The sequence below is a fragment of the Diadema antillarum genome, unplaced genomic scaffold (assembly GCF_040938485.1).
Source record: "Diadema antillarum isolate AM-2024a unplaced genomic scaffold, OU_Dant_1.0 seq00001357_RagTag, whole genome shotgun sequence".
In the NCBI taxonomy this organism is placed as follows: Eukaryota; Metazoa; Echinodermata; class Echinoidea; order Diadematoida; family Diadematidae; genus Diadema; species Diadema antillarum.
The window spans coordinates 120685-137748 of record NW_027272121.1 but is presented as its reverse complement, the minus strand read 5'-3'; the positions used below and the strand labels follow the sequence as shown (position 1 = coordinate 137748).

At 36.0% G+C, this 17064-nt stretch overlaps 1 protein-coding gene across 1 annotated transcript in view; it reads right to left on the bottom strand.

Annotated features, from left to right (window-relative positions):
* Window positions 1-17064, bottom strand: part of LOC139708629 (electroneutral sodium bicarbonate exchanger 1-like) — a gene marked incomplete at its 3' end in the record, with an annotated part of 88219 nt that overhangs the window by 46663 nt on the left and 24492 nt on the right. The window contains exon 2 of the mRNA XM_071620569.1: window positions 4830-4908. Coding sequence (XP_071476670.1) covers window positions 4830-4908 — 79 coding nt within the window. The remainder of the gene's footprint in view (window positions 1-4829; window positions 4909-17064) is intronic.

Here is a 17064-nt window from a genome sequence, read left to right as displayed (position 1 = left end):
AATCGAATGTACAATCAGTTAAATGGCACATAGTAATCACTTCCACATTAAGAGGAATTCCAGGCTAGTTATAAGTTGATCTGTGAAGAATGAGTAAAATATGTGCATCACAACAGTGAAAATTCGATCAAAATTTGATTACAAAGGAAGCTATGAAATGTATATATTTTTTTTGCATACTGTAAAACAATATTTTCGCGGCATGAAATGTTCATGAATTGGAGCCGACGTCCTTTTTTTGCGGCATGAAAATTTCGCGAGTTGCCTCTAACATTCAATGCGTAGGCCTATAGTGTAGACAAGAACTTTCACATGCATTTTGATTTCGCGAATCTTGGCTCTCGCGAAATTTGCGAAATTAAAATGGAAGCGAACATTCCTCATTTTACAGTAACGGTTCTAGAACAGTTGATATCAATATATGCAAATGAAAAAGCTTATGCTTACGCTCAAAATTTTCAATTGATCAGGTATAAAAATTGAAAAAAAAAATGTCATGATGGGCTTATCATCTTTCTTAATTTTTTTCTGTTTTTTGATGGGTGGATTGCAGACATCTGTAACTTTGCAGTCTTTCAACAAAAAGTAAATGGTAACAGATGCTAATATACAATGCATCTATAGACATCCCATCTCACAAAGTAAACCCCAAACAATATTTTTGACCTGACTGATTACACCTATCTCCACTGACCATGATGTGCTAATGTGCAAAATGTACAAAGACAGAGTGACTTGAATTGTAGAAAAATCATCTACAGGTCATCATCACATAACATAAGGAATGATATATTAAACTTGTACGTAGATTGTTTTATTTTTAATTTTTCAAGAAATCTCAAAGCAAATATAATTGTATATTTGATATGGCATTTAGTTACATGTAAGGTATGCTGTAAACAGAAATACAAGCAATAAAGTAGGACCGAATTCCTTTTCTTCCTCATCTGAATGAAGAGAATTTACTTTCGTTGGAGTTTATTCAGTGAGAAAATGTGTGTGTGAGAGAGAGAGAGAAAACTTGAATACATATATGTCCTATGTATTTCTTTTGTGAACTATTGAAAAGCAAAAATCTTGACCTGGTAAATTATGTCAGTGTGTATATTTCAAGGGCAAACAAGAGCTATCAATCAAATCTGCTGTTTACCTTTTTCCATTCTACCTGCCAGGACACAGATGCTGTTACCTTGTTTAAGTTGACAATATGAACTAGCAGCACCACAACACTTCTTAGATTGTGTTTGGTCAAGGTTATGAGGCGTCCACAGCATGACAGTGACAGTCTGTGATATTACCTTTTCTGGCTTTGAGTCTACATGTATTTCTGTGTCCGTAGTCTTACATTTAGGCATTTGAGAATGAACTCTTGCCTGTATTCAATAGAACTACAAAACAGATAGAGTACGTATCATAGCACAAGTGTCATTACAATCAAACTTATATAAAATTCATTCTCTCTCAATTCTTTTTACAATAACAAAAGCAAAAATCATGTTTTCAACCAATATAGGGCCTATACAGTAAATGATTATAACTTATTTCAATACCTGAAGACAAAACATGTAGTGTAAAACTTTAGAATATTGTTTGCATCTTCTTTAATGGCCTAGTACACTAATGAACCTCGTACCACAATGTGGTTTTCCTGTGGTAAAGTCATTTTGAACAAGTAGGAGCACTTCACTCTCACATCTAGATAATGGCCCCTTTTGATTTTGACATAACTTGTGGTTATTTTACGAGTATTTCAAGGCCCTGTCACAAGTCATGTTAAATTCAAAATATTTTTCAACTATCAAAAAATAAAATAAAATGCAACATTTGAACTGGTCATTTCTCACTGGGAAATAAAATGATTTTGTTGAAGCAATCAATTCTCATTGCAAGAAAATACACATAAACAATTTGTGTTTGCTAGCATATCAATGTGTACCAGATATTCCAGAACAGAATTTTTTTTTTTTTTTCTGCAGTGAGCATTCTTGCTGTAAAAAGTCACAACAAACTACAAGCTAAGTTCCTAAAATCATACCCATGTGTGCAGCTTTATGAAGACATTTTGAGTGACTTTTGGCATACTAGCAATGTCTACCAAATGTGATTTTTCACTGGCAGTATGATTGGTCCGGATGAGGGAAATTCCCTCCTTAAAACCTTGAATACCAGCTGTCAGTCTTATGAGGCATCACTTGGAAGGTATCACCTGTGACAATTGTCTTGGGGAAGAAATCCCTCATTTCCTACTCAGCTGTCTCGTCACATTACAGATCTATCTGTCAGTACATAGTCTTACCCTAACAGGCACCTGGTACTGATTAATGGTTATCGACAGGGCAACAGTTTTAACAGTGCCTATCCTTTCAAATTTGGTTCTTTTGTTTGACATCAAAATGAGACCATGAACAACCCAAATAAGTCATTATTGCACTACGATTAATTCAATATTGAATATAGCATGTTAACACTGTAAATTGGTTATTGTATTCAAGGCAAAAAAACAAAATAGAAAGGATATCATATCAACTACTTTTTTTTTCTCTCTAGACTAATGGGGAAAAAACCTCTATAAAATCTTGGTACTTCACCATTTTTCTCACTAAACTCCTTCCTGGTTTTGGTTCGGGGTTGCTATTATTTCCTTTTTACACATGTGTGTATCTGTACAAGTCTAAAGAGCTGAAATTTGGGGTTTACGGCCCTTATAATGCTTATCTATATTGGAAGCTCAGATACCACAAGCTAGTGACAAACACACCATTTTTGCTTACTTTTTTGTTTAATTAAGGTAATACCAGGCTGAATGTTCGTAAAATGACAATCTTTGGGCAATTATCTATTTCTGCTTTAAATACTTACATTACCAACTCTTTCTCATGAAAATGTTTACCTTGGTATTTTAAAAATCACAAATTTCACACAAGTATTAGTCTACAACAACTTGAAGGTAATAATGACCTAGATTTTTTACAAGTAAATCCCTACAATCAACCATCACACAGCTAGTTCTTTAGAGGGGAAAAAAAAAATTTCTTCTATCTGTATCCATCTCTGATAGATACAAATCAGTATTTTTGGGATGTGCTGTGCTCCAGCATGTGTATTACGTTGGCTTTGGAAATTGCGCCAGTGCTCTCAGTGGAATCTCCAAAATCGTGCCATGCTAGAATGTCAGCTATTTGCCTAGGAGCACCAAATCAAATGAGGGAACCCTATTCTGAGCAATCTTACTCATGATGCAGGCTGGACTGGACGAGATGAAAGCAGAGAAGTAAACTGCTGACTTGGCACTGATGGGTAGGAGGCACATTACGACGAGATGCCAACAACGAAGGACCTATGTTGGCCACTTTGGTCATATCACAATGCTATATGGGATTTGATTTGGAAATAGCAACACTGCACTGGCACCAATATAACTTGAGCACTGCAATGAGCAACATGGTACAAGAGGTGAGGCTACAATACAATCAATGCCACAAAATGCTATTTCTTCTGCATTCTTTCTATTCCAACCAGTCTCGACAACTTTCCATGTGAATGATTTGGACAATTTATCCTGCTGGCTGGTTGTCTATGCCAGGGAGGGAGCATCGACTCTTTTTCAAGGAAGCATAGATTTTAGGGAATGGCAGTGTGTTAACCAGCCACCTTTCAGACATGGCCACTGCTGGATGAGATGACTATATCACTTTATGACATCATGTATGGAAAGCAATATACATTGTAAAGGAAAAATAAATAAGTTTGACATATTTTCACTTTTCTAGCACAATGAAAGAGCACTTGACTAACAATTTCAGAGCAGGGGGTATAATATTATCCTTTACATACACTGTATGTTAGTAGCAAGTCAAGTAAATGTGTAGTTTTCATAATAAATGCAATTTTGAAGCATTCTCTTTATATTTCTTTACAGAGTTTTGCATACATGACATCCCAAGGTTGATGTCACCTATTTCCATTGACTCCTCTGTTAAACCCATGGATCAACTCATTGTTTTGTTTTGTTTTTTCTATGGCTCTGACATCACAATAAACAAACCTTTGCCGCTTGCATTCAACAGTTACAAGTGTGCATTCTGTCACACCTTTTACTGTAAACAACTTCAACCATTCAGTTTCACGTACAAATACTTAACTGAGCTACTCATTCACCTTTCACAAAAAAAAAAAAAAAAATGGTTGCCATTTCTGTACTAAATTCAAGAATCTGTGTGGACCATATCTGTTGACGTCCCAGGTATTGTATAAAACAAATAGTGGATGGTCTTTACTCGAGCAATGGAACAAGATTTCACACTTGGTGAAAGATGAGGCGCACTATTCTTTCACATCATGTCAAATGTTGTACTATCGCACTCGTGTCTATTCACTATTTGTATATGTCTGTAATGCCACAACTGTAGCTCTAGAGGGTGCATGGTTCACCTATTTCACTAAATTTAACTTTAGTCTAATTTAAATTTCCTTATACCCTTTCAATTTATGTGCAAATTGGTCTAACTATGTGCTCAAACTCAGACATGTTAAAAATATACTGTCCATAACAGCAAACATTACATGTATATATGCAGTAATTTAACTGCCGCACAATGTGTTAAAATGGATTTAAATTTTTACTGTTTACAATTTAGGGTTATGTTTGTGGTTGCATTGTAGGAGTTCAGAATGAAAATGTTTTGTTACGTTAATGATTTTTGAAGCTGCAAAAAAGTGTCTGAAATGTGATGTCTGTAACACTGGAACTGCCCACTGCAAGAGAGAGAGAGAGAGAGAGAGAGAGAGAGAGAGAGAGAGAGAGAGAGAGAAACTGTCCAATACAATACCTGATATCTCATCCTCATCGGCTTCTCTCAGGCTATGGTAGTTCCCCTGGTCAACGACGACATCCGACTCGTCCATCTTCTGCAAAGGTCAAAGCAAAGGATAAAGAGACTTGCCTATAACATACATTGTGTGTGGAAAATGAAATACCGTCTTTCACTCATATCTAAATAATGATCTCAGTCTCCAAAAGAACAAAGTTCTCTGGAGAAAACGGAACCTGCTCTCTATAAAACAAATGGCATAGCGGACGTGGTATATTAAAGGGAACATACACCCAAAGAGAAATGTGGGTTGAGTGAAAGCAGTAACATTAGTAGAACACATCAGTGAAAGTTTGAGGAAAATTGGGCAATCAATGCACAAGTTATGAATTTTTAAAGTTTTGGTGTTGGAACTGCTGGGTAAGGAGACTACTAGAGGTTATGACGTATGAGGGGACTACAATATAAAGAAAATATAAAGGGAATTCAATAAAAATTCATTTTTCATGAAAATTACACATTCCATCAACTTGATACTGACATATGTTAGGGGTAGCGATTATTCCCCCTGCTTTCTGAAGTGGTTTGTCAAGTACTCTTTCATTTTGCTAGAAAAGTAAATTTTTGTAGAATTCTTTTTATATTTTCGTTATATTGTTGTCCACTCATACGTCATAACCTCTAATAGTCTCCTCATCCAGCGGTTCCAACACCAAAACTTTAAAAATTCATAACTTTTGCATCGATCGTCCGATTTTCCTCAAACTTTCACTGATGTGTTCTACTAATGTTAATGCTTTTACTCAATCCACATTGTTCTTTGGGTTTGAATTCCCTTTAACAATGAAATTGTACAATATTGAGTATATAAAGACACTGTACACATTGTACATTTGTACATCTGATTACTAAATGAGAGTATGTTTCACTGCTGTATCAAAACAATGCAATACAACTGTAGCTCCTTCCATAAGAAAAGCTGATTTTAGATCAGGTAATGAGAACAGAATGAACATTTTAAACACATGTTAGACACAAACTACTCTAATCATATAAAAAATTAGGATGATGAATTTATTACCAGCATCAGCCGTTTAATGATACGTGAATGTGAATTGAGAAAAATTGTGCTGTAATACGTAAAGTAAGCTTTTAGTGCTTACAAATAGCATTGTAGCAACAGTTCCAGCATGAAACCGAATACGATTTCTAAGAGTTAGACTACCCTTGAACTGGTGCATCCACATTGATGCAAGCCTACAATAAAAAAGTATTTCTTCCTCTGCTTTCTGTGTTTGCATAGCATGAAAGATTGACCTAAAATATTCCTTCCCTCAGCTAGCAGAGAATGCTTTGCACCTAAACTTGGCAGTCACTGCAGAACTACTGTTCTGCCACCATTGATAATCACTGAATCCCAAGAAATGCAGAAAGAGCAGAGCAGACAGGCACAATCAATACTGCTCTGGCAATGCCACCGTTACAGCACTAATTCCCACATCCTCTCATCGATCCCACTAAGCAGTGGTGGATGCTGCCTGTGTAGGCAGCATACAGAACCTCCCTCCCACCATCATGTCCACCACCACTGAAATTTAACCCTCTTCATCTCAAATTCCTACAGGAAGACTGAATATCTACTGGTGCTGGAACTGCCAACTTTCTTGCACCAGTGGGTGCATTTATTATTTAAAAAACAAACTTTGACATGTTTGACACACATTTCAATACCCACTATCAAAACACATACAAACGCCTTGCAGATAGCATTTCTACAGTTGTTGCATGAAATTTAAACTCTGTCATGGGTCACTTCTAAAAGGAGGCCTGGTCACTGCACAACATTTTGAACCATAGAGCAGAGATGTGTAGTTGGCAGTGGTTGACAAGGACAGGTCTGAACTATAAAATTACACATTTCAAAACGACTTTGCATAAACTATCAACACCACAGAAATGCATTTTTGGCTCAAACACGCTTGCCAATTGCACTTTTTTCGGCATTTCAGAAACACACTCATAACCCCATATGATTAAAACAGCTTTGCGTTTATCAACTGCCCAAAAATTCCTGAAAGGTGATTTGAAATCTTAATTCTGTGCCAGAAGTGAGTTGATAAATGCACCCAAACTCAGAAAGGTTTCAACAACCTGTAAGGGAGATACTTGTCTAGCACATGCATCTAAACAGGAAAAATGAATTCTCATATCAGATGCTTTAATATTCCTATGAGGACATGAAAAGATCTGGAGTTCACATTTCTGGGACCCTCCTGCAGAATGAGGGAGACTTGGAAGCTCTGTTTTAAACCTCTAGCAATCAGGGGGGCATGTCGCACCTGTAGCATGACAACAAAAACATAAGATTTACACATTTCAGCAAACTCCCCAATCTTGTGTAACAGAAACCACCAATTAACAGGTATGGCATAGACACACAACTTTAGAGATATGTTACCCTGCCATCTCCATTGCTCCTCCACCCCCCCCCCCCCTTTAGATCCCTCTGTGGAAAAAGAACAAATATATCTATCATTATTACGTTTTAGTTTGTAAAGACTGGTAATTCAAATCTGACCCCTATAAAACAGACTGAAAGCAAGATGAAACTGTGAGACTGGCACAGAGTTCAACTTCTGAAACTTGAGCGAGACTTCTAAATATCCTGCAGGTGTTAAATAAAGTACACAAGCATACAGAGTGTACCTCTGCACAGAGCCCCTCATGTACATACAGTGTATAACGTCTTTCCAAGTGCGTACGTATAACATACACATGTTCTCTCTTCACATGTTCTCTATTCACATAACCTGGGACAAATGCAGTCATGACATTCTGACACTGCGCTTGTGTATAAAGGAGTATGGAGTGATACTATGCACACTCTAGGCGCCTCCTAAATGCACACACTCACACATCAATCTGCTGCTGGAGGATCAGTTTCAACTGCAGAATTTTATCGGATATTACAAACAGTTGATGTACCAGTCTCATCAAATTATTATGGACCTACAGACATGGCATACATGTACATGTACCTCCTCTAAAACCTTTCCACATGTGATATACTGTAAAACATGATATATTCGCGGCATGGATTTTTCGCAAATTGGAGCCGACGGCCTTTTTTGCAGGATGAAATTTTCGCAAACTGCCACTAGCATTCGATGCATATAGTGTAGACAAGAACTTTCGTGTGCATTTTAATTTTGCGAATCTTAGCGCTCGCGAAATTCGCGAAAATCAAAATGCACGCGAACATTCCTTGTTTTACAGTAGGCCTACAGGGCAAATGGAAGGAGTGCACCAGGTATGCAAAACAGCCAAAAGAAAACAAAATATCATTAATTTGTTGATAATATCTGTTTTCATCTAATTTATTCCTTAACTTACAAGCCAACATTTGACAGCTTGAGCACACCCTTTTATAATAGTTGATGTTCTTCCATTTATACTTTTAACAAGTATATTTTTGTCAAAATATAACATGTCTTATTTCATAATGATATAGGCCTACTTTGCTGCACTGGCCCTTTCCTTCCTGTGAAGTACAGCCATTTCTTGAAACTGATTAGTGAAAAGAATACTTTTTGCACATCATTTTGAAACTTTGTATTTCCACTCATTAAATAAGGAAGAACATAACATGTAGAAAAAGACAATATCCCTGCATTATAATCAGTGGGTTCCCTCTCCAAATTGATGCTGTGTGTGACTGGAATATTACAAGTACATTGTATAATCTGCTCACAGCAATGCTATTGCAAGTGCACAAGTATACACTTGTCCTCATGTACATGTACATCAAGTTTCCACACAAGAGCATACAGGTAGGAAGTATAACAAAAAATGTACATACACAGACCGTAGTCTTCCTACGGTACCGATCTACTGCATCCCCCCTGTAAGTCATCTTGATATTCTTTAACGATAAACTCTTCATTTCTGCTACTGTAATACTGCATGATAGCTTCATGCATGTACTTTCTTCATGTCATGGCATGCTAGATGCTAGATTGATAAAAAACAACAACAACCCCCCCTCAAAGTTAGTAGAAAAGCAGTATCAGCCTCTAATGGTTAACAGAGTACATCATTCGTAAGGTCCATAAAGTAAAATTGCATTACAGCGCACACTGCATTTTCAGTCATATATCAAGTATGAATACAAAAAACACATCCACTGACCTCTAGATGCACATACATTGCACATTGTAGATACAGTGCGCAATGTTTATTTAGCACAGTTGTCTAATGGAAAAAGTCTACAAGTAAGACTTAATGCAAAGTGGAAACTACTTGTATACATTCACATATTTTTTTTGTTGGTATATTCACTTACACACGAACTCAATTTGTAATGCTCAAACTACAAAATTATGTGACGTAGGCCCGACATGCCGACTCTGACTATGACTATCTACATGTGATATGAAACAAGCAAGATTCCATATTTTTTCATCATGTGAAGAGCCACTATACAACTACACTTCCTACAAAATTAGTCAGTCAATAATGTTTTAAGAACTAGGGAGGAAGACAGACATTACTAGAATCTTCTATTTGGCAAACATTCAAATCATTAAGTGAGCATCTTTCTTTCACAGACATTTACAGTCCATCTCCAAGAAGAACATACCTCCCAGAAATGATCACAGAGCACTGGACCAGCATGTACACAAAATTCTGATTCTAAAAGTATGGCTTTTGGCTTGTGGGCAAAGAAGAAATAGCTACTACATTGTGCTGTACAAGGTATTCTTTCTTTTCAATGAGAGCTGGTGAAATCTTCCCTTTCTGGGGAATATGTTGTCTTTTCCAAATTAAAAAACCTAATGAGAATTTCAGTAATCTTGAGTAAAGTACATAGTAATTACTATGGCTTTCCTCAATGGGGTATGGTTGCATTTACTGGCTTTTATAAACACATCATTTCAAGCATACATTGACAAAGATTCATAAAGACCTCTAATACTTTATGTGCAGTGGCCTTTATAACCTTTACACAAGATGGTTAAAACAGCAAATATTGGCGAGTTCTACAACACAACAAACCTTTGAAAGCTTCAGGCTTTTCACAGTAATCATACACAAGTAGTGCTGAAGTGGTACTCTGAGAAGTCAGCCCACATAGGGTATGATTCCTTCATTACTCCCAACATGATCACAAGAGCAAAGCAGACTGAACTGTAAAAATTCATGACATGTAAATATTTGCAGGCCTCCACTATTAAACACGCAAAAAGCACAAAACAAGCTCCAGGCACTGGAAAAAAAAAAAGAAATCTGACTTAAAGACAACAGGAGTGGACAGAGTGGAAGCTTGAAACACTTTACCAGGCATGATTTACAAATCTTTGTTTGTCCAGTTGATGTAATTACACCATGTAGATATGACTCATCTGTCAAGATATAGGATTCATGAAAGCTTGGCAGATTCGGCTATGGTGTATATGAAGAGTTTGTTTGCAAAAACCGATAAGTCCATTTTTGAAGATTTTGAAGTACGGTCTCTGTCATAGAGTACAAAATATTACCTTTTAAATGATATATTGGTTACTACATATAAAGGTACATTTTTGAAGTTATGGTCAAAAGAAGCAAACATTTTCTTATTATTCTCTTGACTTTTCTTGACCTTTAATCGCAAATATCTCCATTTGGCAAATATGGACTTATTGGTTTTTGCGAACAAACTCTTCATATGCTTAGTAACAATTGAATACATTGTATTATTTCTCAGGACTACAATTTGTAAACCTGCTTTTCCCCTATGCCCAGAGTGCTTATTGCCTTGCAAAGTACAGCAGGGTTTAGTTTTACTTTTTTAAAACTGTTTTTGTTTAAATTGTTTTCTGTTTTTGTTTCATCTTGTAACAAACAATACGTATTTAATTTTTCTTTTGCCTCAAGATAAAATAAAAAGCAAACTCTTAAAGAAAAATTGACATCCTTTCATTACAAACACACACACACAAATAATCACATGACATGAACGATGGTTGCTAGTATTACAGTGAGCATACACTGTAGCTTTCCCTCAAATGAGCCATTATACAGGCTGTTTTTCAGTCTGTCAGTCAGTTACAGTCAATTACAATGTAATTGGTCACTGCAGTCAGTCACTCTACTATATACAGTAAATATTTGATGAATGGATACATCTCACCGCACTTTGGACCTAATCTCATGAAACAGTTCAAACTAACACAGTGTGACAAGTACATTGTTCCACCTTCACCCTAATTAAGAGTTTTCACACTTACAGAGAACCCTTTTGTATTATCAAATCTTGTTTTTCAATTTAACCCTATTTCTGTCACATATGCCATAGCCAGACTGCTCAGACATTTTGCAGTGCGCAGACACAAGATTGTTGATGGCCATTTCTGATTATTATTATTAGCATTACTGTGCCATGTTATACATCATTTAAAAGCTTACGGTCTAAACTTTCATATTACATAATAATCTGAGTGAGGGCGCCCCTTAAATTTAAAGTAGGACGCCCTCTTATGTCATATAAATATCATTGCAGACTTACTTCTACATGTTACCAACTCATTTTTTCACACGACATGCTCTTGCATCACAAAAAGGTCTCACTGATGTTGCAGAGAATTTATTCAGCTTTCAGATGATATGATTTTTTTCATCAATAGCATCAGTACTTTTCATTTTATGAACAAAAGTCTGTGGCAATTACAAACTAGATTTCACACATTTTGTGTAATTTCTGATTTGTGAATGAAGTTGGCCTGAAAGTAGATAAAGCATGTTTGTATCTTGTCAAGCTGAAACTATAAATTGAATTGTGCTTTTTATTTCAAATCTAGATTAATCTTGTCCTATGATATTGCCACAATTATAAGATAATCTAAGGATAAAAACTGTCCATTGAAAATATTCAGACTTCGGAGTGTCCATTCCAGTTGATCATAGTTTACGACTCTCTGCACTCTCCTCATTGAAACAGAAGGAACTATCACAGCAGTCATTTTTCTTTATGATAAACCTGCACTGATTTTGAAACTAATAAAAAACACAGTTCTCAGAGGAAAAGTCACAGGTCAAGCGCATGCAATGTATAAGACTACTGTACACAGATTTATGTGTGATGAAACCCTTCAACCAAAAAAAAGTTTGATTTTATAATTTTGTATTTATTCTGTGGAAACATGGACTGTCCCCTCTACTTAAATAAAGACATTGTAGAACACTACTCTGTAGGAGAAAAATTATAAGATCACTTAATATTACGATTCCTTTAGAATGATGCAAAAGGACTATTTCTTTTTTTTTTTTCATGGATAACCCCACCTGCCCATGCTTATGCCAAACTGTATCTCTTTAAATAACAACTTATGACACAGACTGCTGCTTACAAACAACCAAAAGCACAATCATACACTAGGGCCCCACTTTATCAAAAGATATTACCGATTACAAATTTCCTTACCACGTAGGATGCCATACAATTTTTGTAGACTTACGATAGAAATCAACTATCAAAATCAATTACAACTCTCTACAAAACAGGGCCCAGAAACAACATACTTCCTCTTGCAGAAATTCTTGCACATTTTGCTTCATACATGTACTGATTTCAAGGATACAAATGTGAGTGCAATAAAGAAGAAGAAGACAAAAAAGAGACAGACCACTGTAAACCCTAAGCCATACCTTTAAGAGCTCTAGCCACATAAGTTTGTTAATTGGCCACAATTAATGCAAACTCACTACTCACATATCCTTTTTTCTCAGACCTACAGATGTATGCGAACATGACAGTTATACACACACATCATTTGCTTCTTCCCTCCCTTATTATACTCCTCTCTCACCTTTTACAAACATAAACTTCTGTGAGCAAATGCAAACAAAATTAAACAAGTTTTCATCCATTAAACCAAGAACATGCATAAATCTTCACACACAAAATATTACATCCACATCCAAAGAACTTGTCACTTGTAGGATATATGCCAAGGGATATTCTGAACTGTAAGCACATAACAGTTATTCACAATGGTGATCCTCCCTGCAAATTTGCACAACCCTTCAAGCCATTGAAGAAAAAAAATGAGGATTTGCCAAGTATTCATTCTCATAATTTCCTTGCTGGCACACACTTCTTTGAAAAGCTGCATTACTCATGTGATGTATTATCTTGGAAAAGGAACTCATTCAGGCAATTTGTGGTCGGTTAGTCACATTGGAAAACTGCTGGTTAGTTTTCTTTTTTCCTGTTTCTATGCCTCTTCATACATGAATAACACTATCAGTAAATTGAGGAAGGGGTGCAATTGTTGTTAAATATCATGTATACTAGCAGTGATGCTTATATTTCTTGAACTGGTATAGCCTTAAATTTTTCAGCTTCTTCAACAACAGGAACGGCAATGATACAATTTGGTATGCATTCTTGCTCACAACCAGTCTTTGGAATAGAGAACTGTAGCCAGGGTCACACTGAGTAAAACTTCTTGAAGTTTTGCCAAGGTTAACACAAAGTTAGATATTAGAAAAAAATTTATTGATAAAATGCAAAATTTCTAACATAATCTATCCTGTTAAACCAAATGGTTGTGTATAGGCCCATATTCATGACAGTTATTTATTTATAGTCATATGACATACATTGTACATTGTATATCATACATAATATGCATTAAGATACAAAAGGTAACAGAATGTATTAAATGACTTTTACTTGATATTTCAAGGGCTGTAACTTTGTGAGGATTTGCATTCAAGAGTCCCCAACATATTCTCTGATATTTCAGTTCATTAACAGACAACAAAAATTGATTGTGATATTTCAGTCAAGACTTCTTATCTTCAAAATATAACTAAATAAGCATCACTGTGTATATTAAAGAAAATGTTTTAATAGAAAAGAGGTAACCTGCCAATCAATCTTAATGACCTATTTGTCTCAATACATCCATTTAAATATCTCTTTTCTTGCCATTCAATTTCTCGACATTAACAGGACATGTTAACAACCAATACATATTGTACGCTCAGCTAATTCATGACACGCTGAATAATAATATTTCTTTCATTTCAACTCAGATCAGCATGCATGGCATTCCCACTTCAGTGTGGCAAAGGCATTTCTGCCCACCAAAATGAGAACCCTTGGCCCTACATTTGCCCAATACAAATTAAATTTGCACTGCTGAAAGGGCAATCAGATGGTATTACATGAGAGAAGTTTGGTCTGCTTACATGTTGGGTGTAGCAGAACACCCTTATTGAGTTTATCTTACTCAAGACAGGTGATGTAGCCATTCAAACTGAAAGTGAAGCAGATAGTGCGCCAAAGAGTGCATTCCTCACTTCTGGAATATGCATTAGCAACATCTACTCAGACAAGATACAGGAGTAATGGGGCGCATGCTGTACGTGACATAATACATGTGTGTCTTCAAGTTCCCAAGCACTCTCTGAAGAGGAGTTCTCAGAAACATTATCAGAAGGAATACTGCAAAACAATTTTGCCTTCTGCTTTTGCTTTGAAGACTAGATATAATGAAATAAATTCATCATTTGATAAATGTATTGTATGATGCAAGATTAGATTCAGACCACAAGACAGCCCTCAGTTTAAAACTAAAATTCCATTTTCATTACATGCTTCAATATTATGAAAGACATTCAGAAATTTGTGAATGCAACAGTAGAAGAAAAAAAATAGGAAGTTTTGCTCAATATTAGTATTTTAAGAAAACTCTCAAACAATGGGTGTAAATACCAGACAACTACACACGAGCTTACTTTTTGAAATGGCACAAACCATCAAAACTAAATTGTGAGTGATTAACACCATTGAAATGCCAATACTGTGTGGGTCATGGCTACCATATCTGTGAACACAGGTGATATTTACAACATATACTTACACACTTCCTGTTCAACTCATTTTATTACCTTATCCAGCATGACACCTTCTGTGGTCTTTGTACACACAAATGATGGCAATAATAGCCCACATGACTTACAAGACAAACATCCTGCTAGCCTATCAATGCATAGTCTGTATTCACAGGACATCAACACTTTGCCAAAAATCAAATGACTGACAAGATTTTAACAGCATAATTGTTTATAACACATCACTTAATTAGCAATACAACATTTTCTAAAAGTCAGCTATCTTTATGCAAAAATATCATTGATTTTTCAAGTTACATTCATAACCTCAGTTATCAGAAGTACCATCTACATATCATGCACCAAGGTTTACAAATTGTGATTCTTGAATTTTGCTAAAGATAGCAATTTCTTTCTTAAAGGTGAGCAAATATCAAAGTCCACTCATGTCGGTCAAAAAGTTCGACACTGCTGTTGGCAGACAAACAATGTAACTCCCTGACTGTGAAAACAGTGTCATCTGGAGTTTATGAAGCCACATACCAAATGCTATTAAAAAAAAGAAAAGAAAAAAAAAAGAAAATGAATAATTAAGAACATCATATGGCATCCATCCATCCATCTAATGCCTGCAAAGCCATCACTTCAACTTCTTTTTCATAAGACTGATTTTCTTTGATGAAATATGCACATTGCATGTAAATAATTATGTAAAGGAGGGTACATCACACTAAGGAACAAGTCATACGTACAAATTTTGTAATACATGAATATTTCTCAAGAGCCAAAATACTTTTGTTGTAATTTCTCTAGAATGGCTTATCTACAGTAAATCTACTTTCCTTATATGATGTGCCCTAATGATTTTTATCAAAGCACAAAAAAAAATCTAAAGTTGAATTGAAACATGTATACAGAGGAGCATGCATATTAGTGTTTCTATGCTATTTATAACTAACAAGTTACACTGTACATCCAGTAAATTTTCATGTGTACTAGCAAAACAGGAAAAAGAACAGAAGATGAGACCATTTCTTATATCCAAAATATGCATATTTTTCTCTCCCCCCCCCCCCCCCTCTTCATGACATACCTGTTTGGCAAACTCAAATTGTCTTGACATAATGAAATTACAATGATCAATCAATATTTCCACTTTAAGAATAGTTTGGAGTTTGAAAGAACTTTGTTTGAATCAAGGCAGCACCTGAACATACTGTATGTAAAATGTTCCTGCAAAACAAAACAACAAAAATCAGTCACATTACGAGTTTTTCTACTTCATGGAGCATCAGTAGTATTGAGAGAACCCACATCATCACAAACAGAGCAATACAAGATTCATTAGTATACATTTATACAGCAATAGGCAAAATACCAATTCTCTACACAGGCAACTTTCTTTCCCTTTAACTTGCCCACAAGTGATTTTTATCTGTCCTGGGCAAGCAGGCATGAGGACCCTATGTAAACTTATGCCACTCTTCCTATCTAAAGCATCTACGAGAAAACCATACATTCTAGATTGACTACATGCATTCTTTTGTTTGCTTGTTTTTTCATTCAAATGGAGCATTACTACCTTTGTGTCAACACTGAAAGTGACAGGTAATAGCACTGATACATTGGAATCTGTCACGAATGTGTGCTGGCTCGAACGGAATGAGCAAAGCTAAAACTTACTGCAATTCTCACTGCACAACTTGCATTTATAATCAACGTCTTTTTAGACTGCAGGGGACAGTGAATCATCATCAACTCGTTATTGTTAAGAAGCCACCACATTTCATTTGTGAACAAAAAAAGCATCAAATTCCCAATGCGAATACTGTTAGTTGTGTATACTTTGTGGGTAAACAGTTAACTATTCTACAGCTACGCTACTGAATTGCCTTCTGCCCTCCATGAGGTGCTGCTACAAGCTAGCATGGATAACTCAAGTCTGCCATGAGAGGAGAGGACAAGTGTAGAGATGATGATACCGCAGCGCTGCCAGTGCAGCATCCAGTGCAGCATCCAGTGACAGATCAATATCACTGTCATATGAAAAAAAAAAGAAACACAACTGCACATCCTCACATTTTCTAAACCCTCTCTTTATCTCATCAAAGACAAAACCGTGTGGATAATCACACATGAAGGAAACCTTACTCACATATCTGTTGGGTAAGCAGCAGCAGCAATCCAGCAATTAATATATTATATCCAATATTCAGTCCTCCACACACACATATAATCATCAACAATGCATGGTGCTTCTTAAACCGGCGAAACGCAGCACAGCTCTCCAAGCTACGCCGTCAGCTGAGCGTAGTGGCTTGTACCACAATGCATTACAGCTCTTGCATGCACACAGGCTGCCAGAGTAAGGTTA